Source organism: Anthonomus grandis, chromosome 2, assembly GCF_022605725.1.
Source record: "Anthonomus grandis grandis chromosome 2, icAntGran1.3, whole genome shotgun sequence".
Lineage (NCBI taxonomy): Eukaryota > Metazoa > Arthropoda > Insecta > Coleoptera > Curculionidae > Anthonomus > Anthonomus grandis.
The window spans coordinates 11,366,881-11,393,315 of record NC_065547.1 but is presented as its reverse complement, the minus strand read 5'-3'; the positions used below and the strand labels follow the sequence as shown (position 1 = coordinate 11,393,315).

The 26,435-nt window shown below is 32.2% G+C and overlaps 1 protein-coding gene across 2 annotated transcripts in view; it reads right to left on the bottom strand.

Moving 5' to 3' along the window:
* LOC126747221 (lysosome membrane protein 2-like) overlaps window positions 1-22,894 on the bottom strand; it is a 28,894-nt gene extending 6,000 nt beyond the window's left edge. Inside the window, exons 1-4 of one of the 2 annotated variants that reach the window (XM_050455732.1) lie at window positions 22,792-22,894; window positions 8,294-8,404; window positions 8,088-8,232; window positions 7,893-8,034 (exon numbers count right to left, since the gene is read on the bottom strand). In XM_050455732.1, coding sequence (XP_050311689.1) covers window positions 7,893-8,034; window positions 8,088-8,232; window positions 8,294-8,404; window positions 22,792-22,804 — 411 coding nt within the window. In that variant the 5' untranslated portion in view covers window positions 22,805-22,894. Of the gene's footprint in view, window positions 1-7,892; window positions 8,035-8,087; window positions 8,233-8,293; window positions 8,405-14,015; window positions 14,172-22,791 lie in introns of those variants that run through there. The other variant, XM_050455738.1, reaches the window with a different exon arrangement.
* Between the last annotated feature and the right edge of the window lie 3,541 nt (window positions 22,895-26,435).

The window sequence follows — 26,435 nt, the reverse complement described above, 5'->3', positions numbered from 1 at the left end:
TTACAACTAAGTAAACTTGTTTTAGTGATGAATGTACATTTTTCAACGGTAATGTTCATAGACAAAATTGTCGTTATTGGAGTGACACTAATCCTTACGTCTTCCAGGAAGCGTATTTACTTACTATACTACAGCACAGAGCACCATAGAACTCGGCGGCTCTGCACTGCAGTATAAAGGGCCTTTTACACGATCAGTTCAATTCTCATTTCAGTTTCAGTTTCAGTGGAACTGTCCGTTTTTCCTATGTGTAAAAAGTAATAACTGATAGGAAACCTGAAACGGAGACTGACAAGTGACGGGAGCGGTAGACCTATTTTGTTTCATTTCAATTCTTAGAATTCCTATGTGTAAACAACAACGCTTCATGCTTGTAATCACGTAGTCAGTTCTCGTAAAAAATTGACGCTACTCCGCGACAAAAAGATCACGATTTTATTGTAGAAAACTATCATAATGTTAATATCAGGGAGACTGCTTACAGTCTCCTATTGGAAAAATTTAAAGAATATAACGAAGCAGCAACAAAGGCGATGGTAAAATCTAAAATTAATAGCCTGCGCTCAACTTTTAACAAGGAAGTTAACAGAGTCAAGGGCAGTGAGAGGAGTGGAGCAGGAACTGAAGAAATATACTCACCCTCACTATGGTATTATGATCTTCTTTCATTCCTTAACGATCAACAGCTCACCCAAACTAATGTGAGCAGCATGGATGACGACAGTGACAATAAGGGAGCGGTAAGTGTTTAAATAATCCATAAATAATTCATAAAGAAAAAACTATGCAAAACGAAGCAATCAAGACTGCCTCTTCAAGAAATTGTGGAGATAACAACATGTCAGGACCAAGGTATTTACATTTTTAGTGTCTCTCAAATTTGTGGCAGAATGGAAAATTCGAAATCTATTTGACAATATGTCAAAGACATTTTCGACGATTCTTCTTGCTTTTGACAATCTGTAGTTGAATATCATCCGCTCAATTCAACTGTTTCTTATTGAATGGCTTCAAAAAGTTTCGCCTTAATGCAAAGGCCTCGTCTGCCACAAATACATACGGAAGCGCGGAGGTGCTACCTTTTGGATTTTCATCGGGAGAGAAATACAGACGGTTGTTACTTAATCTTTCATAAAACTTAGTGCTGGAAATTACGCCACCATCTGAAATGCTTCCATAGGCTCCCACATCACACATTATAAATTCGTAATTTGAATCCACAACAGCCATGAGGACAATGCTATGAAATTTCTTGTAGTTCCAGTATAGTGATCCACTTCCTGTTGGCGGAATTATGCGTACATGCTTTCCGTCGAAAGCATCGAAAAAGAAAAAAAAAAGAAAAAAAGACTTTTTAAGAGAGGTTGTTATAAATGAGGTGAGGTTCAAACGTGAAAATATCGTTCACACACACAAGGATAGGGCTCTTCTTAGCTTTAGTTATTTCCATTTTTTCTAACAAGTCTAGTTTTTTGCCTTTTGAGCACTCATGCAAAATATCCGCTCCCTGAGTTAAATAAAAACCTTGTAAGGAGGCCAATAAATGATTTGCAAACGCCGATTTAGTTTCGATCATGTCAGTATCCCTATACCTGTCCACCAAACTTGTATGTTCCTTTATTCTGGTAAAAATTTTTCTTCCCGATTGCCCTATGTAAATGGCATTACAGTCATTACATCTTAATGAATATACCCCTGATTTTGAAAAGAAATCTGCCTTATCTATTGTACTAACTAGCTGACTTTTTAAACTGTTTGTAGTTTTAAAAGCAATTGTAAGATTTGTAGACTTAAAAAACTTTGCAAGCTGAAAAGAAATATTACCAAAAAATGACATTGATCTAAAAAGATGACTATTTTCATTATTAAGATGGATTAAGTTGTAAGTAAGTTTGTATTTATTATAGAATTTAGAATAAAGGCGATTAATTATATCAAGTGGAAAAACCATTATTAAAAGCAATATGTTTAATTATATTTAGTTTATCGAGGAAAGCTTCTCTAGAAAGGGGAATGTTGAAAAGGCGATAGAAAAGGGATTTAAAAGAGGCAAATTTGTAGGAATAAGGGGAGTTTGAGGAATATTGGATGACACTATCCATAGTGGTGGGTTTGCGGTAGATCTCAAATTCAAGTTTGTTGGTATTTTTTGAAATAAGAACATCAAAAAAAGGTAACATTGCATCTCTCTCTTCTTCAATGGTAAACGAGATATTTGCGTGAAGAGAGTTTATAGAAATGAGGAAATCCGCCAATTCCAGATCATTTCCATTCTATACCACAAAAATATTTTAATAAATAATTTATCTATGGTGGGAATTGTTAACTTAACCTAGCTTTTCTTTTGTTGTTAATTGTAATGTGATCTGTGTAGGTCTAGGTAATGAGTTTTATAAGCGTTCTTTTTGTGAAAAATATCTTAATGTATTTGTTAGGCCCGATGATGCTCCGATAGGAGCGAAACACGTGTAGCATTTAAAAAATTATATGGATTTGATGAGACCGTGACTTTGTGTTTTTACCTTTGTTTTGTTTTCGTTTGGTCTCTTAGAGAAAAAATGGATGATACGTTTCTATTTGAAATACAATGTTTTTTTTGTTGATTGTTTCAGATGCCAAAATATAATCGCAAATCAAATAAAGGCTCCCGGGATACCGAAAAAATGAAATTGGCATTAAAATTTGTCAAGAATGGTGGCGCAATTAGAGATGCCGGAAGGAGGTTTGGAATTCCTGAATCTACCATTCGCAAAAGAAAGAAGGACTATGATGAAGGACGTGATATAAGTGGGCCTTACATGGAACGTCATTCTACTTTTTCAAAAGACCAAGAAAAGAGTATAGCAAGTCATGTGTTAAAAATGGCAAAGTTGTTTTATGGGGTCACAAGAACTGAACTTCGCCGCCTAGCATATAATTTCGCATTAGCCAACAACATCCCAAACAACTTTAACGCCACAACGAAAATGGCAGGCACAACCTGAATTGAATAATTCATTAAATGAATCTCAATAATCGATGCGAGAATCAGTAATTTATTATTTGTTTTAATAGGGCCAGGCACAGATTTTGATTTTTTCCTGGAAACAAAGCTAGATACGAGTAAGGCTCAAGAGGCAAGAAAGCTATATTATTGACCGCTTAATCTAAAAAAAATAAATTGTCAAAAAAGCGGTGGCGTATTGTAATTTTACCTATAAGTATCAAGCAGGTAGCCCCCTGAAACGCCACTGGAATTAATAAATTTATTTTATTCCCACCAAAGGAGGGCCTTTATGACGACAAATATGCCTACCAAATTTTATCTAAATCGGTTGAGAGGTTTTGAATAATTGATAAAAAACCGATTTTATTAAAAAACTTTTACACTCTGTATATAGAAAACGAAGCAAGTTAGGACATACGTTTATATATAAAAAAGTTTTTATTTTTGGCTGGTAAATATGCCATTGAAATCTTTGCACTTAATTTTGAATCACCCTCTATAGTTTACAATTTGTTCATTCACACACATCTCGAGTAGCTTTTCATAGGGTGGGACCATGTTTATAGGTCGAAATTTCTCACATTCGTTTGTCCCACTAATTTTCTCAATTAAGGCTCTTCTTTATAAATGCTGTATGGTTTTTTTCGCTTGCTAGCTTTAAATATTTTCACAAGATTTTCTGAACTTCGCAGTCTTGAGAAATGTAAATGTTTCCTCTAAGTTCCTTAGCATCTTTTAGTATGTATCTGCTAAGTTAAAAATTTCAATTATTATTATTATTAGGTTTATTCTCTGTGTCACGACGAAATCTATAGATATCACTTATTTCTGCATAGCGACAATCTAATTTAAGATTCCTATTCATAAGTTTGAATACTTGCTGGTAATCCTCCAATGTGTTATATTTCTTGGATTTTCATTCTGCCTGAAGCACTCTTGAAAGAACTCGTCCATTATCTCAAAGAGACCTACGTAACTAGAGAAAAAATTAAAACTCTAAGTCTCAGTCTCAAAATATCTTTTTAATTAATCAGGTAACATGTTTCGCTAATAAAGCATCATCAGACCTACAATAAACAGAAAAACACACGTAACTACAATAAAACTATAAAACACCTAATTGCAAGAAAGAACCTTTTACTGAAAATTTGGTTCCTACAAAGTTGCCTAAAATCAGGTTTAACGCCGAAGTTCGTTAACATCAGATTCGGCTCACACACTCCATCTTCAGAGAGAGCTTTAAACATGGGAAGACGGATATGGATTAAGGAGGAAATAAAACAACATTACAAAACACTCAACAGAGTCAATTCTAAACTCAAGTACTTATATTTTACATTAACGTTAACGTTGTCCTTTGCGGAGTTTCTATCCTTGGATTCTAAATTGAGAGAAGATGTAGAAGATTTTGGTGCCAATACATACCGTAGGCTTAGTAAGAAATTGTACAACTTAAGAATTTCACAAAGGCCAAAGAGTCCTGACCATATAGGGCAGAAGCGGGAGCTGGGTAAGAGCAACAGTAACTTGTTTCATAAACGTCTTCTTAATTTATCTAAGGTTTCTTTTACCCCCGAGGAGGAAAATATCTTAAATTTAAATTTAAAATTTAATTTTTCGCAACAAATAAATCAAAACACTAGAGAGGTCCTGGCAGTGGAGGCTGAGAACATCATTCAGTCTGTTAATATTCCTAACAAAAACATTTTACGATCAAAGATAATTAATTTTCTTAACTCTGAGAGACATAACTCTGTCCCTAATAATTACAACAAACAACACCTTAATTCTGTTAAAAACAAAATTGAAACGCATGATCTTCTAATTTCCAGAGCAGACAAAGGCTCTTGTTTGGTAGTCATGAATAGACTCGACTATGTGGCTAAAGTGACGAAATTTCTATCGACTGACGACTTCGTGGCTATTACTAGGGATCCAATAATTAGTTTTTTCTCAAAACTTAAGAATTCTCTAGATCGATGTCTTATAACTCTGTAATACTTTAACACCACTAAATCTAACCTATACCCTATGAACCCACGTACTCCTGTGCTCTATGGCTTACCTAAGATTCATAAGAAGGGGAACCCGATAAGATCAGTAGTTTCCCTCATAAACTCTCCTTGCTACAAACTATCCTCTTGGCTTAACAATACTTTAAGAGAAGTAACTGGTTTTCGGAACGAATTCTCCATTAAAAACTCAATTGAATTTGCCAATTATCTAAAGCAAATAGATGTTCCAAACAATACCATTTTGCTTTCCTTAGATGTAAAGAACTTGTTCCCTAGCATACCCTCGTCAGATTGTTTAACATTGGTTGAGATCCTGCTAAACAATAATAGTACTTTGCCAAAACTGGTGGTAGAGAATCTTATCCACCTTTTATCAGTAGTTTTGGAACAGAATTTCTTCAAATTTAATGATCAATTCTTTAGGCAAAAATCTGGTCTCGCCATGGGTTCTTGTCTTTCACCATTTTTGAGCGAGGTCTTCATGAGTCACTTGGAGGAGAAAATCATGAAAAGTCGTTTTGCGGGCTTTTTGAGAGCTATTTATTATAAATTGGTATAATTATAAAAGGTACGTGGACGATGTGTGCGTGTTGTGGGTTGGTGACGAGAATGATTTATTGGATTTCTTGTTATTTATTAACTCCCTTCATAATCAGATCTCTTTTACGCTGAAAAGAGAGACAAACGGAAAATTACCCTTTTTAGATCTTCTTTTATACCGAAATAATAACAGTATTTCTTTTGAAGTATATCGCAAACCTTCTGCAACAGATAATATAATCTAATTTAACTCCAATTCCCCTTATCAACACAAATATGCAGCCTTTAATTCAATGTTCTACCGTTTTTAAATTACCGTTATTTTACGTTATTTAAATTACCTCTGTCCAAAGACGCTTTTCAAAAAGAACATAATATTATAAAAATAATTGCTGTAAACAATAATTTCTCACTTTACAGCTTGAATAAATTATATTACAAATTTTATAATAAATATAAAATGTCCTATCACATCGTCCACCCACCGAACAACATCACCAACAATAATAATTTTAGATGCCTTAGTTATTTCAGCGGCATTTCTCAACAACTTGCAAAATTTTGTAAGCCTTTCAGCCTTTCCATAGCTTTCAAAACGATTAACTCGCTAAGAAAGAACTTAGTAAAGACGTTGGATAAAAGTGATCCTCTATCTAAATCGGGTGTATATTGTCTTAATTGTAAGGATTGCCCTGCTGTTTATGTGGGACAATCAGGAAGGAGAGTATCTACAAGGGTACAGGAACACCTAAGCCTCGTTAATAAGTTCAGGGACACCAGCACCACAGAAAGTAAGTCAGAATTTGCTAACCATTTATTATCAACGGGTCATAGTTTTTCCGTCCCTGAAAATGTTTCCATTGTTCACGAGTGCCCTTAGGGTAGAAAGTTGGATCTCTTGGAGAAAATGGAAATCACCAAAGCTAAAAAGAGTCCAAATTTGACATGCGTTAATGATGTTTTCACCTTTGAGCCAGGACTTATCTTTAATAATCTTACCTAACCTCTTGTTTCTGCTCACGATAAGCATATATGCCTTTGACTCTAATATTCATAAGCAAGGCTGGCCGACTGGTTAACGGTCTGGTGTTTCACCGAGATCAACTTTAGAGCGTGGGTTCAAATACTACACCTGTCACGTTTCTTCCCTTTTTATATTTTTTATATTTTTTGTTGAATTTTTGTGCCGTGTTATTGTTTTTATTACAAAATATGTAGGTCTTCTTAGATTTAAATTTTATTTGTCAGTACTTAGCAGGTCATCTAGCTATAAGGTAATTTTAACTCATTTTTAATATTTGATTTTGTTTTAGTGTAAGGTTTTATTGTAGTTACGTGTGTTTTTCTATTTATTGTAGGTCTGATGATGATTCATTAGCGAAACATGTTACCTGATTAATTAAAAAGATATTTTGAGACTTAGAGTGTTCATTTTTTCTCTGAAGCACTTTTGCTTTAAGTTAATAATTTTTTTCTTTTAATGAGGCATTTTCTTGCTTTAATTTATTTATTTCCTCTACAAGACCTACCTTATAATTTCTAATTTATTCCTTACTCTCCCGCGATTCCTGTTGGAAAACTTCGTTTTGCTTAATTTAGTCTTGCATCAATGCATATAGATTTTGGTTGGTTACATTTCCATCCATACCGAATAGCCCTTGTATACTTTTAGTAGTAATTAGCGGAATTTATAAACCGTGTGATACACACATAATTGTGAATTATCAAGTGGTTAAAGTTGGTACTCACGATTTATGTATATAGAAGCCAGATGGATTATGTACACTAAACAAACTAAGGTACACTTTTAAATTAGAATCTTTTTAGTTAAAAATTACTGTTTAAAAGACAACGAAATTATCTTAGGACTGCCAGACGACTTCTCCAGTAAATATTTTCAAGAAAAGTGAAAGTTTGCTCCAGCGAAAACTGCCTTAAATCCTTAACCCAGAATCACGTTTTTACCCTCAAGTCCATCTTCAGGACCTCCTTTACATTAATGTGAAGACATTATGGAAATATTTTCAAGTTAGCTCCGAAGTTATGCCCAAAAGTGTCCCCTAATAAATAAATATCTCGATATTTTAAAAAGTTTGAAAAACATCTCTTTGGTACTTCAGTTAACAAAATCGTCTTTAACTCAAACAATTTTTGAGGTACAAGAAACGTTCTAATATAAGATTATTTACAAGGAAACAAACTTTCTCCCACTAGAGCTCTTTTAATAATATTTTAATTATTTCGTGAAAATAGTCACATGAAAAGTGAAAATTATTAAGAAATTTATCGTCCGGACCCGCTTAAAAATATTCTCATTATTGAATGATCAACGGTTAAATGATAAGTCTTACCAACATTGCCAAATTAGGCGCTACAATAGTCTCATTAAGATCAACAGTGTTTCTTTCTGGCAAGTAAATGAGATTTCTGGTAATCGTGTAGGTTAAGGTGCTATTTTCGTTAAACACTATGTTGCTATGTGTAAACTTTTCCCTTAAAAATAATTGAATTCTTAAAAACCTCTCCATTGTTAATATTCAACTTACCTATAAGTAATCGGACCAATTTCCTGCAATTGTATATAATCATCTCGACCGTCGAGAAATCTTTCGGAATTAGTTATATTAAAGATGTATACTTTTGCTATTATATTGTCTGGGGAGTCTGCCCAAAAACTATAAGGGGGTGTACCTAAGAAAATTCCTTATCTCAGGTTCTGCAGATAAATTGTGGTTTTGGTAACTCAACTTACCAGGAATCATTCGGAGTCTCATGTCAAAAAGGAAGTCCGAGGGAAGATATACTAGTGAGGAAATGAATAGTCCAAAGAACACTATGGATAATGGGAGTCTATGGATACCATCTGGAAACAAAGAAGTTATTATTAAAAAAATTGAAGGCAAAATTTGGTTCTCTTTTTGGGCTTTTTTTCCAGTTAGTCGAGTGATTTCCTCAAAGGAATTTTCAGAAATATGAAAGCTTTCTTGGAAATTTATATAGATGCACGGATGTGACATGTTTTTAAGATTTTTTTTTCCATTTAACTCAAGAGTACAATGTGTTTTTTGATTAAGTCAATAAAAAAACTTAAACATTTTCAAAATACCATTAAAAGATCTTTTACCGTGCTCTTCGTAGATTCTTGGTACCTTGAAGGGATTCCTAAAATGGAAAAAACTGGTTCGAAAATTAGCAAAAACCCATGAAGATGGTACTCATTTTTAGACAATTTTTTTCAATGAATCCAATGGTAAAATAAGGTTTTTGATCCCATCATTGTTTTTTTCAATTTTTTTTTTAATCGGGAGAAACTCTTTACCAAGTTGCTCTTTCACTTACTTTCTGCGCACAGATACAAAAAAAACTTTGTTGAAAGTTCTTACCTTGACAATGAGTACCATGACCATTATAGGTGCTATGGGAATTATTGTATGGAGTGAAACGTTTTCAATAGATTTGGTACAGAGTTTTTTTAATACAAGATGAATAATTTTTGTTATGTTTGGTTTATTGCAAAAAAAAAGTCCACTTAATTTGTGCTTAAGCATTAAGAGGTTTTTCTGAATAAAAAAACTTCGAGTGGGTAAAGGTGCTTGTAAATATTGAAAACAAAAATTAGAATAATTAATTTAGATGAAAAAAAAATTATAGAATAAATTCAGGCTCTCATTCCATTTGAGTTATCAGAGTAAGTGCCTGGAATAATTCTTTAAATTATTTTTTTCAAAATTCTTAATTTTATATAAGTAAAAAAAATAAAAATTCCATCCACCATTTTATCAAGAGTACAAATCAACGTTAATAACTACTATTATACGGGAGTTTTTGCTGTTAAATGCAAAGTAACTCAACTATGATTGACTAATATGGAACTGAGAGCTTAATAATACAAATTAAGTTGTTGATAAACAGTCCAAATTTAATTAATTGAAAAAATTCTCTTAATATCAGTCATAAATCGAAATTTAAAATTTTTCCGGTGCATTTACCAATTTATTCACAATACAAGTTTAAGAGCCTAGAATAATCCTATTTTTTAATAATTGGAAAAAAAAACATTAAAGCAAATTCCGTCTAAGGAAAAAATTTTAAAAGTTTTTCTTTGAAAATTTACGAGAAAAAATTCTTCATTCGAAAAGTTCTTCAATGGCTAAATAAGGGAAAAAATTACTTGATTTCTAAACAGAAAAACTGCTTCTTAAAATTAACCTAAAATGTTTAATCAAAAAAAGGCTTCAAAATGCCTGAGAGATATTAAAAATAAATTTTTATTATCAGAAAAAAACTTTTACTGAATTTAAAACATTATTTTTAAGTTCTAGACAATCTAATGTACCGTAACATGGGGATACTTTAAATACGAGTCAAACTTTGATCAAAACTTCCTAAAATAGTTGCGCCGTCATACCCCCACCATTACCCACAGAACGACAATGAAACTGGACATCTGCTTGGTTCATTAGTAAGCCAGTTAGTTGAGAGTCGCAGACCGCCGTAATTGTGCATCGATGTTAAAAATTATTATCATAAAGTCTACACGTGGTTTGCTCTGTTTTGGTAAGTCAGCAAACTTCAAGGCTATAAAGGTAAGTACATATATTACCATTATGTTCTTTCTTGTATTAACTTTAATGTGTATTACTTAGAAGATTTCAAAAAGATTTTAGCGAAATTTAAGTTAAGGGTTATTTATAGAACCATGTGTGTTCCACGGGGTAACTTTGATCGGGCTATGGGGTATCATTGATCGCTTGATCAAAGTTGCCCCATTAACATATATTATAATTATCTTTCCATAAATTATTAAATTATTTTTTTTTCTTTCCAGAAATGCCTTGCGAGCATAAAAGGGTGCTGGGGAGCAGACATTATATAAATTACACCCCTGAAAAGCTGGAGCATGCATTGAAAGTAGTGGTGGATGGTATATGCTCAATACGAGAAGCTTCAAAGCAATTTAATATTCCTTTTGGAACTCTCTATAATAAGTACAAGGGAAAACATATTAGTAAACTAGGTCGTCCCACTATTTTTACCAAACACGAGGAAATAGCAATACTGAAGGCGGCTTCAAAATGTGCAGACTGGGGATTTCCATTAAGTCTCATGGACATAAGGATGCTGGCCAAGTATTACCTATAGACCAAAAGGGTGATGTTGTTAATCAATTTAAAAACAATATTCCTGGTGTTGATTGGACATATAGTCTTCTAAACAGGCACAAAGACTCTTACGGGCAAAGATTAGCTACTAACATAAAAAGGGCGAGGGCTGCGGTGTCCAAAGAAACTTTAAATATATTTTATGATAATCTAGAAGTGGTAATAAGAGATCTTTCCAGTGTAAATATATTTAATTATGACGAATCGAATCTTTCCGATGATCCAGGGAAAAAACGTGGTGTTTGTAGGCGTGACGTAAAATACCCTGAGAAGGTTATGAACCACTCAAAAAGTTGCACTACCGTTATGATATGTGGGTCCGCTGATGGGACTCTATTACCTCGATACGTGATTTTTAAAAGTCTACATTTATATGACTCCTTGAAAGAGGGTGGCCCAAAAGGACTCCCGTGTTGTGACAAGCCATGTTGCAGTCTAGGGACTAGATTTAACCAAACACCAAGTGGATGGTTAGATGGGGCAACATTTCGTGATTGGTTTTTAAGCAGTTTTCTTCCCCATGCAAAACGTTTAGATGGGCGTAAGGCTTTAATTGGCGATAACCTATCTTCCCATATGGATCCCGAAGTTACGAAGTTGTGTGCAGAAAATGAAATTGATTTCATCTGTTTGGTTCCAAATTCGACTCATCTTTGTCAACCACTTGACGTCGGTTTTTTTCAGGCCATTAAAAGAATTCTGGAGAGCTATACTTTCAGAATGGAAGTTGCAAAATTTAAGACTCAACGGTTCCTAAGGACACATTTGCTAAACTTTTAAATAAGACATTGAACTACATGGATGCAAGACTTCCACGACAGAAGTCTGATACTTTAATAAAATCAGCGATCAAACGTAATTTAATAAGTTCATTTAGTGCTTCTGGTATTTACCCTCTAGACCGAGAACAAGTTTTTAAAAAATTACCCCAGGATACCGATGCCATAGATCCTACTGCTGACATAGAAAGCGCCCTTACTACAATGTTAAAGGAGCAGCGATTTGGCGGTCCGAATCAACCAAAAAGGAAGAAAAAACGGTTAGCTGTTGCACCTGGTTGTAGTATATCTACGGCATCAGTAAAAGCTCAGGAATATAACATTACACCTGGATATAGTTTTCCTACAACAGTCTTGGATATATTTCTGACAGCGAAGACGATATGAACTTGTTGGAGCTTCGACAGGAAATCAATAAAAGTTCAGAACAGCCTTTACGTTCAGAAAAGCTTGATATATATGAAGTTGGCCAATATATTTTGACAAAATTTTCTTCGCAGAGAGGCAAAAAAACTTACAAATATCTATGTAAGATTACTGAAATAGATCCCGAGATTTTAGTTACCGGTCTTAAAGCTATTAGTACAAACAAAACCAAATTTAAACTCGTGCCGGATGATGTTTCTGTGACCAGAAATGAGGATATTATTGCAGTTCAATCCAATCCCACAGAAAAATTAGACGAAGATCTGAATGTTTATTATGAATTTTCCTCCAGCATTCCTGTCGTTGAAGTTTAGATAATATTTTTTTAATGTATTTTCGAAGTGGTATTTTCTTTTGTTTATGTTTTCGAATGAATGATAATACTTCTGACACGGTTTTTGCTCAATAATATGTAACTGCTAAATATATTTTTATAAATATATATAAGTAAACTATTTTTATCAATAAAATGGTCTTATTTTAGGTTTTTGGTTTTTTGTATAGTCTAAATCTACAATTTAAAAACATTTTTTTAATTCAAGGCACTTTTTAAAAGGGGTTACTTTACAAATCCATAGAAAATAAATTGATGATCAAAGTATCCCCAACTTAAGTATATCTTTGATCACATGATTCTTTATTTTTTTCTCGAAAATATGTAGTTTTTCAAAGTTTATTTATTTGTAGGATGTTTATCAAATAAAACCGATTGCTAAGGTTATTTTTAATTACTGTAAAACCATATTAGAGTAGCTAGAATCCCAAATGTAGAAAAAAATGGATCAAAGTATCCCCATGTTACGGTACGTTTAGAATATTATTTCAGGCACTTAAGTCAGTTTAAATCAAAGAATAGTCCTTAATCAACTTCTAGATAAAGAATCCAACCATAATTTATTAAAAACAAACATCTGTCATAGTATTAGAGTTATTTAAAATTTAAAAATTGTCTGACGCATTCACCATTCTATTAATAACACAAGCAAGGTCAAATGCCTGGAACACTCTTAAATCTTGTTTTTCAGCATTCTAAATATTAAAATAGGGGAAAAATATTGCATCCACCAATTTATTAAGAATACATACCAAAGCTGATAGCTACTTGTTATACGGGGGTTTTTGCTACTATGTTTAAAGGAATTTAATAATAATTGAGTAATATAGAATTTAAAGTTAAGTAATATATCCTAAGTTCTAAATAAAGAGTCCAACTACAATTTATTGAAAAAAATTCTTCATTACATCTCATAGCTTTTGAGATATTTCAAATTTAAAAATTGCCTGGCGCATCCACCAATTTATTAACAACACTCAAAAGTTTCGCTTTGAGTTATTGAAGATTGCTATAGTACATGAATGTAATAATAAAATTTAAGAAAAAAATTAATTATTGATTATTATATTGGAGTTTTTTTGCTATTACTCGGAATAGGGACATTATAATAATGATTTTAGTAGAGTACTAAAAACTGAGTTGCAGAAAATTAACAGAAAAATTAAAGAAAACTCCGTAAATAGAGACAAGGTCTTGAAAGTTTTTGTTGGAAAATTTACGAGAAAAATGTTTTTTTCTAATTAAAAAAAATTTTTAGACACAAAAGGCTTCAAAATTCCTGAGGGAACTCAAAAATAAATTCCTCTAGCAGGAAAAAAATTTGCCGGAATAATCCTTTTAATACACATATTCTAGGCATTTCAAGGGAATCTTACTGAGTTAAGAGCTTTGTTTTTAAATTCTAGACTATCTAAAGTAATTTGAAAATCCTATTCCAGGCATTTAAGTCAACTTAAGGATTTAAGTCAACTGGAAAGCTTCAAAATGGCTGGGGCAACTCAAAAATAAAATTCTGTTCCAGTAAACAAATTTCATATGCCTGGAATAACCCTTTAAGTACTCATCTTCCAGACATTACAAGGAAATTTCAAAGTAAACTAAATAGATACGCGAATTCTCGGTCTCAAGACTTATATCATAAAGGCATTTAATGCCTGGAACAATCATCTTAATATTCTTTTAGGCGTTTGAAGATAATTTGATCAAGAGCCTGGAATACACCTTAAATAAATAATTATTAAATTTTCCCATTTAATTTTAAGATTTACTTACTAAGCATCGTAAAGAACCTCGTTCACTATCTTCTACTATGAAATAAATAAAATTGAATCGAAATTTATGTTTTTTTTTAGATATGAAAAAAATTCGACCTCACCAAGTTAACAAATATTTTGAGTAATATGAATTTAAGTTACTGCGTTTACTGTTATTGATGCAAATTACTTATCTTACTAGATTTTTTTATAACCTTAGGTCTAGTTAAGTTGATTGATAGAGTAAATACAAGGCAAGGATTTAGATTAGGCAAACTGTAGATTTAAAAAGTGTTTCATTAATTGCTAGGAAATTGATAACATTTAGGAAATTGAGAAGAAAAGTTTTTCCATGGTGTAAAGCCATATTTTTTGTACCATCGATGGGATTCATGAAATTGATACTATTTTCTGCCTACGTTTTTTCAATTAATTTAAAAGTATACTTAGTGTTATTGAAAAAAGCTCAATTTTTAAAAAGTTAAAATTTAAAAAAAATCAAATTTTTTGACAAGTCAAGTCAAGTCAAAAGTTTATTGAAAAGCTGTACTTTTTTTGCTGTACAATTTACAAAGAATTCCTAAATTTACAATAAACATATGACAAACAATTACAAAGGGTACTTAGAGGTACAGTAGAAATAATATAAGATTAACCTAGACATATATGCACACAAATTACAAGTCATTAAGGTGCTGCAACATAGGTCAAGAAATTCTGTGAAAGAATAATTAGCAGATCTCAATAAAACTTTTTTAATGACAATATCAAATTTTCGTCTATTCAAGTTGCGAATCCTTAAAGGCAATAAATTCTACATGAGCTTTCCATAGTGGAAAATAGTATTTCTACTTAAAGTGCTCGGAGACTGAGGTACCTGAAGGTTTTGTCTAGAACGTGGTTGGTAATTATGTATATTAGCCCTTTGTTGGAAGGTATTAGAATGACAGTGACGAAATAGTTCAAACAAAATAAGATCACATAGAGTTAGTATTTTGTAGTGTTGAAACAGAGGCTTACAGTGGTCCCTATAGTCTGTACATGATAAGACCCTAACAGCTCTCTTCTGCAGAAGAAACAGAATGTAACTTAGTAGCAGTACAGTAACCAAAGAACAAGATGCCATACCTTAGGTGAGATTGAAAAAGGGCATGATATACTTCTTTTGAGATGCCTGGGTTATTAATTTCCATAGCTATTGTTCTTATTGCGTAAATAACTGATGATAGACTATTTAATAGCTTGTTAATATGAACATCCCACTTTAAGTTTTGGTCAATCATTAGTCCCAGGATAATATATACTCACCCACTCTCTGAACCAAACTATTGTGAATTTGTAAGGATATTCTAGGAGAGAGTGTGTTTGGAAAAACCATAAATTTAGTTTTAGAAGTATTTAAAGCTAACCTGTTTTCATCAAACCAGCATTTTATTTTGTGCAAGTCCTCGTTTATAACGCTCTGCAGAAGAGATGGATCCTGCCCTGACCAAGATAGAGAAGGGTCGTCTGCAAAAAGGATTAGCTTGCCTTTGAGGTTTAGAGCAGCTAGGTCATTAATATATATATCTCTCTATAAACAGGAGGGGACCCAATACAGAACCTTGAGGAACCCCATTCCTAATGATCTTAAATCCAGAGGACACCTCAGTTCCGCAAGGGTCTCTAACGCACACACACTGCTGCGTGTTCTACAGATATGATGCAAACCGGACCAGGGCAGCACCCCTGTAGCCATATATGTTAAGTTTTTCCAAAAGCATTTGATAATTAACAGAATCAAATGCTTTGACAAGGTCGCAATACACTGCTACAGTCAATTGTTTAGTGCTTGTGTTGGCTCTGAATCCAAATTGTGAAGGTGTTATTATTGTATTCCTATTTAAAAATTCAGTAAGGCGAGTCTTGGCCAAGGTCTTCAGTATTTTAGAAAAAACTGACAGTAGACAGGGGTCGTTAAGTTTTTCAGCAATTATTCCAGTGTCTGATAATACCACATTATCAAATTTGACTTCTAGGGTTTTATTTGATTTAACTTTTTGACCAGCAATGTTATTTACAATGGTCCAAGTTTTACGTTTAGAGTTTTTTGAATTCAATATTTCATTTCAATAAAATTTATTTTTGGCTGTCAATATAACAGATTTTTAAAATTGCCTTATATTTCTTAACATATAGGAGAAAATTTCTATTTTCAGTCAACTTTGCAAGATACGAAAGACATCTTTTATTTTTGCGGGATACTCTTATTGCTGGGGTTTACGTTTTTGTTAGTAAATCTTTTGTAGGGAAATGACACTCTAAAACTATAATTAATCTTGTTAAGAAAATTGTTAAATTTTTCATTAGAGGAATAAGTTGTGTTTTGAATATTACACCTTGAGCAGGAATTTAGTTTATTGACAAAATTTTTTATATTTTTGTTAGAAAATATTCTAACTTTTAGATACTGTTATTTAGAATTTAATAATGGAACAGATAAGTTTAAAGTCAACAAAGTTGATCCCATTTGTTTTAACAATTTCACTAAGAATCTTATGACTGACACGGTCAAAGGCTTCAGATAAGTCACAAAATACAAAACTTAAATTTTTGACCAACTTTTGTGAAAAAACCAAATTCAATTTTAAAATTCTAGTTTATTTACCATAAGTGTTTTTTTACTTTTGTATTTTAAATTAATTTTTTATTACTTATAGGTACATCAATATTGTATTTATTATTTAAATCCACTGTAATTTATATGAAGCATATTTGCTAAATATAAAGATATTATAATATTAGTTTTTAATTTACGTAAAATGGTAGTTGACCTCATATGTCTTAACAATTCTAATCAGTATCTTATGGCTGTTTCAAAAAAAGATTTTTTTTTTAAATCATGAGATTTTTGAAGCGTAAGTAAATTTTAAAAAATTCAAGTTTTTTGAATTTGAATTAAAAAGCAATTTGCAATAAAAACTAAGAATTAAATATTTAATTAAAACATTTTAGGTAGATGAAAACTTGACAAAGAGCTTCTAGCAAACATTAAAAAAAATTAAAATTTTGATTTTAATAACGGACTAGAACTTTTAAAAATAATCCCTTAAATTAGACTAAGAAAAAAATACCTTTCACCAAAATTAATATCTTTTAATATATAATAATAAAATCTTGTACTGGTTGACACAGTCAAAGACTTTAAATAAATCACAAAATTAAAAAAAAAACTTAAATACCTATACTTCAATTAGAAAAAGGCTGGACAAAAACACTTTAGTCCTTAGCCATAATTTTCCAAGCTACTTGTCAATATCCTATTTTAGATTTTTGGTAGGACACGATAATTTCAATCAATACCTATATAAAATGAACATGAAAGACACAGAAATTTGCGATTGTGATAATCAGTCAATTGATGATCTGAATCATAGACTTTTTGCTTGTAAAAACAATTCCTAAGCCATTCAGTTTTTAAACATGGAACTTGGAAAACTATCCTTACTTCCAATGGGCCACGCAACCCTTATGGTAGAAGTTACCACAAATAAAAAACTAGAAGCAATTTTTGTTAAATTTTTAAAGCTATGTAAAAATAAAATATAATTCACATAAAAACTAGACTTATAATGGATAGTAAAATTATAATAGTATACAGGGTGATTCCTTAAGAATGGGCAATCTCTGAACTGGAGATAGTACACACCAAAATTATTGCGATTGAGCTTAGCATGTCTTATACAAATGTTGCAGGTTTACGAGATACAGGGAATTTAAAGTTGGAATTTTAATTTGAAATTTCTTAATAATTTTATGATTTTAAGCAGTCGTCTTGAAAATTGGTGGCTTTATGTGTTTTGACATAAAAATTACGAACTTTTGTGGTGAATTTAGCATTATTTATACAAGGCGTTAGTTACACCCCGTTACTTAGGTAAATTACAACATACCTTTTTTGCGTAATCAGTTGTGGCTAAAACGACCAGAATATCTAAAAGGCAGTTTAATTTTGAATAAAAAAGTACTCTTGTTTATTTTGTATAACTTTATCAGTTTTTAAGTTACAGTAGAGTCTCGATAACGTGAACTAATTAGGGATGACTGTGTTCATGTTTTCGAGGAGTTCATGTTACTGGATAAAATTAATAGCATGATAAACTAACACGTATATGTACTTTGAATATATATTTTATTGGAAAATCAAACAAAAACATGTTATACAGTTAGTAATACATAGTTAAAAATGTATATGTGTATGTTTATACATGGTATAAAGAAAAAAATATTTACTTTATAGGTAAGTACATAAATGTATGTAAGTAAGTATAATATACATTGATTATATTTAATACGTTGTTTGTTTGAAAGAATAGTTGCACATTCACGTAATTTGTGTAAAGACTGAATATCCTCGAAGTCGGCATTGTTTTGCTCCGCCCATTCTAGACCTCTGTTAAATATACGAACTGCCTCAACGTGAGTGACTTTATCCATAGCCTGAGAAACCTCTGGATCTTGATCCTGTTCTGTTTCTGAATCTTTATTAGATACTGCAGTACAATTCTCATCATGTTCAACGAAGTCATCTTCATTTCATTCTTCGATATCTCCACTTTCGAAGTCTTGCCCTGGATCAATTTCTTCTAATAAATTGAGGTTAGTCTCTACAATGCTATTCAGGCTTAGCAATTCTTGACGAAAAGTTGCCAAGGATATTGTGTCTTCACGATCATCATTGCTTTGGCTTTCGAAAATATTTTTCCAGCACTTTTTAATGGTTGCTGGTTCTAATTTATTCCATGCTCGTGATAAGTTTAAAATAGCATCCCTGAGGTTGTATTGTTTGATAATGACATTCATGTCCTTAGATTTATTAGCTACAACCATTGCCAAAAACATGGAGCGATAATGCAGTTTAGTCAACCTAATAACGTTTTGGTACATAGGTTGAATTAAGGATGTCATATTGGGAGGCATATACATAATTTGAATTAGTCCATCATCAGATAAAAGTTCCTCTACTGCAGGATGACTGGGGGCATTATCCAATAAAAGAAGTGCTTTCTCTGGAAGACCTTAAGAAACTTTCTCACCTAAAATTAAAACAAACTTTTAATTTTGAAATGTATAGCTATGGCAGGAAATTTACCTCAGGAACAAAAATTTCTTTGAACCATTCCTTAAAAATTCCGGCTGTCATCCATGCAGATTGTGAGTTTTTGTAGTGTACAGGAATGTAAGAGTTCTTAAAACTTCGTGGTTTTTTAGCTTTCCCTATTACCAAAGTAGTGTCAATTTATGTAGTCCAGTCGCATTTGTACATGCTAGAAACGTTATTCTTTCTTTGGCTGATTTTCTTCCAGGGGCAGTTTTTTCTTCACTGGATACGTAAGTCTTTCCGGGTAAAAACTTCCAGTATAAGCCGGTTTCATCGGCGTTGTACACTTGGTTATAGTCTAAGTTTAGGTCCTTGATTTTTTCTTCAAGTTTACGTAAGAATGGTGAAACCAGCTCGGGCTGAGAAGATAGTTTTTCACCAGTTATTGTTAGGAAGCGTATGCCAAATCTTTTCTTGAACTTTTGCAACCACCCCGAGCTCGCAGAAAAAGTGGAATTTTTGTCGTACAGTTTTTTGTGAAAATATTTGGCTTTCTCTTTTAAAATTAAACCTCTTATTGGTGCATTCCTCTCTCGTTGTCGCAAAAACCACTTATACAAAGCTTTTTCCATTAATGGATGTTCAGAAGGTCTAAGAGATTTTCGTTTACCTGGTCCAGAAAAAGTCAAGGCAACTGTTGAAGTAATTTGGTCTTTTTTCTTCTTAATTGCACACACCGTGGATTTGGCTATTTCATATTTTTTTGCTAAAAAGGTAACTCCGCAACCTCTACTAACATCGGACAAGAGTTGGGCTTTTTTTTCCAGAGTTAAATTATTTACTTTCTTAGTAGACATCATGCTTGTTTCGTATTGATCGGCGAACAAACACTGAATAAGACGCAAATTTCATATCTCTTCCAAACATGTACAAACAAGATATACAATTTCGCGGCGATATGCAAAAGCACTAAGTTAGTACTAAAGTTGCCGACAAAGGGAACATAGGAAATGCCGCTTAATGCCTACGGAGTACGGGTAAAACAGTAAAACGATATAAATATTTTTTGTTCACTTTATAGAGGCGAGATATTTTTGGCGTTCACGTTTTAGAATAGGCTGAATACCAATTAGGCTGTTCACGTTTAGGGATGTTCACGTTATGGGACGTTCACGTTATCGAGACTCTACTGTATTTGCATTTTAAACATTCAGCATAAAAAATGCTAAGCCACCGTTATTACATTGGCTTAATAGCAATTTATTCTTTTAAATCACTACTATGCTGGGTAACAACAGTAAAGACAACAAATAACAATCAGTAACAATATTAAAAGAAAACTTTAAAGTAAATGCTCAAAATGCCCGCCTTCCACTTCAATACACTTTGTAAGGCGTCTTCTTAAAAATCTTTGAATATTAAATAACGATTATTTTTAATAATATTTATATAAGCAGCTTGAATTTTCTGTCGTAATTCTTCGATGGAATTAATTGTGTCTTTGTAAACCATGTCCTTCATGTGTGACCATATTGAGAAGTCTAGAGGGTTTAAATTTGGACTTCTAGGTGGCCAAACAAATTTACCGCCACAAATCCACCGCTGAGGAAAATGCTCATTCAGGTATCGCCGTACTGGCAGAGAAAAATGTGGCACATATTGCATAAACTTGCATAAACCACATGCCTTATGGCTAGTGATACATCTTCTAGTAGTGGGTTTAACTGTTGTTCAAGGAAGTTTAAATAGAGGAGCCCGTTCAGATTAGGAGGAAGTTCAAAAGGACCAATAAAAAAACCAGATATCACACCGCACCAAATATTTACCTTGAATTCATGCTGAAAATGTCGTTCCTTTAGATCATGTGAATTTTCGAGTCCCACAAATGATTGTTTTTTTAATTAAAAACACCTCGTCTAGTAAACGTCGCCTTATTGGTGAAAAGAAAATCATTAAGAAATTCCTGGTATTCGGATTGTCTATCTAGCATAAATTGAGCAAACTGTGGGCGAACTGGTAAATCTTGAGGTAGCAAATTTTGGACAGGAGTATAGTGTTATGGACGGAGATTCTCTTTCTTTAAAATTCTCTAGATAGACGATTGGCTTACTCCTGTTGCCGTACTTAACCGATTTTCTGAAATACGAGCTAAAACCTCTTCTTCATCATCGACGTTGATATTTTTTGGAGCACCATTTAAGGTTTTAGGACGAAAACACCCTGTTTCGCCTAGGCGGGTATAAATACGTCTGAACAGTTTGTGATTGGGTTGTCTTCGATTTGGGTATAATTCTAAATACCTTCTGGGTGCATCAAGTCCACGATAATTTGACTGAGCAAAAACGCAAATCATATCACGCATTTCACTCTTGGAATATTCAGTATGACGTGGCATTTTCTTATTTTAGAATTTTTACTACATATAATACACTCTTACTTAGTGACAGTAAAATTGTCATATAATTTCTTTACACAAAAAACTGATAAGTGCTGACACAAGCCTACTTGAAAAAAAGTCAATGTAATAACAAAAATAAATGACCATGTTTAAAATGCAAATAACTTAAAAACTGATAGAGTTACATGAAATAAGCAAGAGTACCTTTTTTATTCAGAATTGAACTGCCTTTTAGATTTTCTGGTCGTTTTAGCCATAACTGTTTGCGTTGATTGAATATTTGTTACCAAATATTCAATCAACGCCATAACTGATTAGGCAAAAAAGATATGTTGTAATTTACCTAAGTAACAGGGTGTAACTAACACCCTGTATAAATAATGCTTAATAAATAACTTTCAAGACGATACTGCTTAAAATCACAAATTATTAAGAAATTTCAAATTAAAATTCCAACTTTAAATACCCTGTATCTCGTAAACCTGCAACATTTGTATAAGACATGTTAGCTCAATCGCAATATTTTGGTGTGTAGTATCTCCAGTTCAGAGATTGCCCATTCTTAATGAATTACCCTGTGTACTATTCTAGTTATACTACATACTTATACTATTCTGTGTACTAGTCTAGGATAAGATAGATAAAATTAGACATTGGATGTAAAATATAAGCTAGTTAGAAACACTTCCTATATTTTTCTAGTATTATTTTCCTACCTATCAGAGTCACCCTGTGTTGTCTTAAATTAAAACAATGCCTTGCTTGGACTCCAAGGCGAGAAGCGAGTGACCTTGTCTAAGATTTTCAAAAGATGTCCTATTCTTTCCTATTAGGTAGTAGATATATAAAAATATATAAAGTAAATGAGCATTATAAGCACAGATATTAAAATAATTGATATAAGCAGATATCTATATTATAGAGAGTTAGATATAAGTCTTTAGATAATTAAGTGAACCGATGAGTTTTTCTAATTTGTTTGAGACACAAATAATTTTTGTATTCAAAAATGAAAGATCGATTCTTGACCAATTTTTTGGAAAAAAAAATCAAATTGAAACTATTTTAGTATCTAATAACGGATTTACATTACATAGCAAAACGTTACCTAAAATGCCACTTAATCTCAGAACTTCAAGAAATCTTCAAAATTTCACTCAATCTAAATCTTATGACAAACACAGTCAAAAGCTTCAAATAAGTCACCAAACACCAATTCTACCACCGGAAACCTGACAACAGAGCTTCTTTTTGGATGTTAATAATTAAAAAAAAAACACTACTATTAAATCAATTCTCAAAAAAAGTTCTACTTACGAAATTTAAACATTTTTCCACAATTTAAAAACTAAACTTCACCTAAAAAGTATATTAGTTTGCTAATCCGAGTCAAATCTACCGCGTAACCTGTCGATGAACTTGGCAGAACCAAATCTTAATCCTACAAGAAGAAGAGATAGAGAAGTACCACTTATGTACCATTATATAGGAGATTTCGCGTTGTTGTCGGATACAAGAAATACAAGCCTGAACAAATAATTTGATCTTTAAAAGAATATTTAAATTAGCACATACAGGTTACAGAAAGAACAAAATTATTAAAACTTGAATTTATGAATGAATATTAAACGTGAAACAGGATTTTGATTGAACTTGAAATCTAAATAATTTAACTTTGTAGCTCCTCACAGAACTAAAATTCTTCATAATTGCAGAATAGCCAGAGTGTATTAAGTTTTTCTGTGTTTTGATATTTGACAATTTTCTGCAACATGTTGACCCACTGTGTGCACATAACTGGCTTTTTTACTTATTTAGGCTTACTGTTGCGAATCTTGCTTTAAGACGCTTTAAGGTTAATGAGGAGGAAATGGGGAAGTCCCAATGCTTTTATTTTGATATCAAAGATATCTACATTCTTATATTAAAAAAAAAGTGCAAAAATATTTTTGAAAAAAAAAACGAATTTATCAGAAGAACCTGCAATTCAATTTTCTTGACTTTAGAGATATGAGCACCTTATCCCTACAAACTTCCATGAAAAACATTTTTCACACATTTCAAGATGAATTTTCTCAGTTTAATTTTTTTTTGGAAAGAACGTTGGTCCAATGATTTTTTTAAGAGAATCTGAGTGTAAAAGCAAATCTGTAGCTTCTTAGTATCTCGTTTTAAGAGCATTTTCTACCTAGAATTTAGTATATTTTTTATTTTCAAATTTTATTTTCAGCTCTGATAATAATTTTATCAGAGCAATTCGCGTTTCAATTTTCACATATCTAGCTAGCTATCTTGCTTTCAAAGATATGAAAGCGTTTTGTCCCTTCGAAAAAGTGCAATTTCCTATTTCAAAATTTTGCTCAAATGCCCCCAGCTCTTATGACAATTTTTAGGGCAAAAAGTTTTATTTTTTAAAATATCTAAATCCAACCAATCTCTATAAGTATACTAATGCCAACAAACTAGCCTAAACAAAAAAAAATCAAAATATTCAGCAAAATCAACCTGTTAGAGAACCAGTTCTTTTAAATGCATATAAATAATGGAGCTGCTGGTATGCGCGTAAGGTAAAGTCCATAAAATTGCCCTCTGACGTACATCTGATTTTAGGAATTTCTGACCGCAAATAATTATGTACTTGTTTGTTTTCTTTTATTGTTCACATTGTAATTATTAATCTATACAAGGTAATCCAGTATGGATTTTTATAGAAGTGTATACAGTCTGTTCAAATCAATCCATATATTTTTATATGTTATTTTGGATTTTCTCTATAAGGACACACTTGATAAGTAGTGATCTACCTAGTCAGGCAAATAAATATTAAATCCATTGTATACCTAAAATGTATGTATACCTAACACATTTTTCCTTTTTTCCGAAATTTGTTCAGGGAAATTTTATCGCACTCTATTGGGTTAAATCCAAATAAGCTAATCCAAATTTTAACAAAATACTAAAGAATTATCAAAAAAACCTTATGAGGAACCTATATATCCCGTTCAGGATAATTTTATCCTGCCTTTAATGGATTAGCATGATTTTTTTCTCTCCACCCAACTGTCCAAGAATTCAATTTAAGGAATATCAATTAATTTAAGTATTTATATCAAGATTTTCCTGGATATCCAAAAAATTTCCCTTTGCTTGCGTATAATAGATAGAAACTTATCCAAGAAAAAAAAGTTTGAAAAAATAAATTAGGAAATGAATGGTAGAGCCAAAGACCTCTGAAGAATTTTAGGCTTCGAGTATCACGTTTTATATAATTTAGTTACAATTCATTATTTTACTGCAACTAAATAATGGGTACTTTTAGGCTTCCAGTATGGCTTTATTATCAAATATTTCGGGGATTTCTGGACTGGCAACACTGCAGTATCGATTCTTGCTTTCCTTAAAAGATTCTAAATTTATGGTATTTCTAGCATTAAAAAAGTTGAACTTTAAAGTAAAATTCAAAACAGCAGTATTATTCAATGAACTTTATCAACTTTGACTTTTACTGTCTGAATGATGTAAAAAAAATATATTTTTTCCAGGCAGTTGACGTCTTTATAAACAATTTCGGGTTTAACTGCCTGAAAGTACCTGGAAGTTATTTTTGATTTTCTCAACTGCCTGGACAGAATAAAAAATGCCTTTTCCGATTTGTTAAACCCATTTTTATGTTCTTCTTCAATTGGTTTGAAAAAGTCATAACTTTCTCTAGAAACCTTTAGTACTTGAAGAACATTTTTCAACTCTTGAACTCTTTTCATCTCTTGAACTGTCATTGCCTGGATAATGAAGGGAAACTGATTTTTCCAGGTAGTTGAAGTTTTTATATACGTTTGCAGGTCTTACTGTCTAATAGTGCCTGGAAGTTATTTTTAATTTCGTCAACTATTAACATAACATTAAAATAACCATATCTTATTAATATTACGATATTTATAAGTTATGACGGAGGTGAGGAGGTGATGGCGACGAAAAGACAAAGGCGGCAAGAATGCGAGAAGCATTGCATAATTATGAAAAACAAAACAATAATTGAAATAACACAAAAATGTAAGGGATTTTATTTCTTTAAATTTTAGTTTAACAAATCTCTAAAGTACTCAGGGTCTTCTAACAGAAAGTCTTTTGTAATATTGTTGAGTTTTCTTCTTTCATGCAGAGTGTTCCTAATCGAAGCAGGAAGTCTAGTGTTTTTTACAGGTTCATAATATGTTACAAATCTCTGACATAAGGAATTTTTCATAAAAGGAATGAGGAGATTTTTTTGTATTTTTGCTGTTGATATTGTAACGAAATTCGGGAACACACTTTCATTGTCAACGACAAAAAACACTAACCTAACTTGCCTTGACTGTCGTTTAATTGTTTCCAAGGTAAAAACTGACTAAAAAATTAAAACTGAATGAATTGTCACGAAGCGCGTCCTTTTTAAAACCCGATGGAACAGTTTCGAAATATTTAGAATTATCTTCATTGTTTTTGCCGAAAGAGACCAATAATTTTAGGAGAATACTGACAGTCAAAGCAAGCAAGTATACAAATTCTAGAAAATTAGAACTGTGGATCCATTGTGGATCCATTCTTTTTCTTCACTAGCACAACTGGAGATGTCCAAGGACTCTGAGAAGGTTCTATCACTCCTTGTATCCTCATTTCTTGAAGCATTGAGGAAACTTCTCCTTGTTTAACTATCGGAATTCTTCGAGGTTCTTGTTTAATCGGAGCATTGTCTCCAGTATTAATTCGATGCTGCACCAAATAAGTTCTTCCCAGGTCATTATCGTGCAAGGAAAACACATCTTGATTTTCTTTAAGAAGACGTCGCAATTTACTACACTGGTCCATGGTTAAATTGGCAGATTCTTCAACGTAACAGAAACGTAAGTAGAACCCTAAAGAAACCCTACGAATCAACTTTAACTATAGAATACTAATAAAAATAGTACAAAAACTAGGAGAAT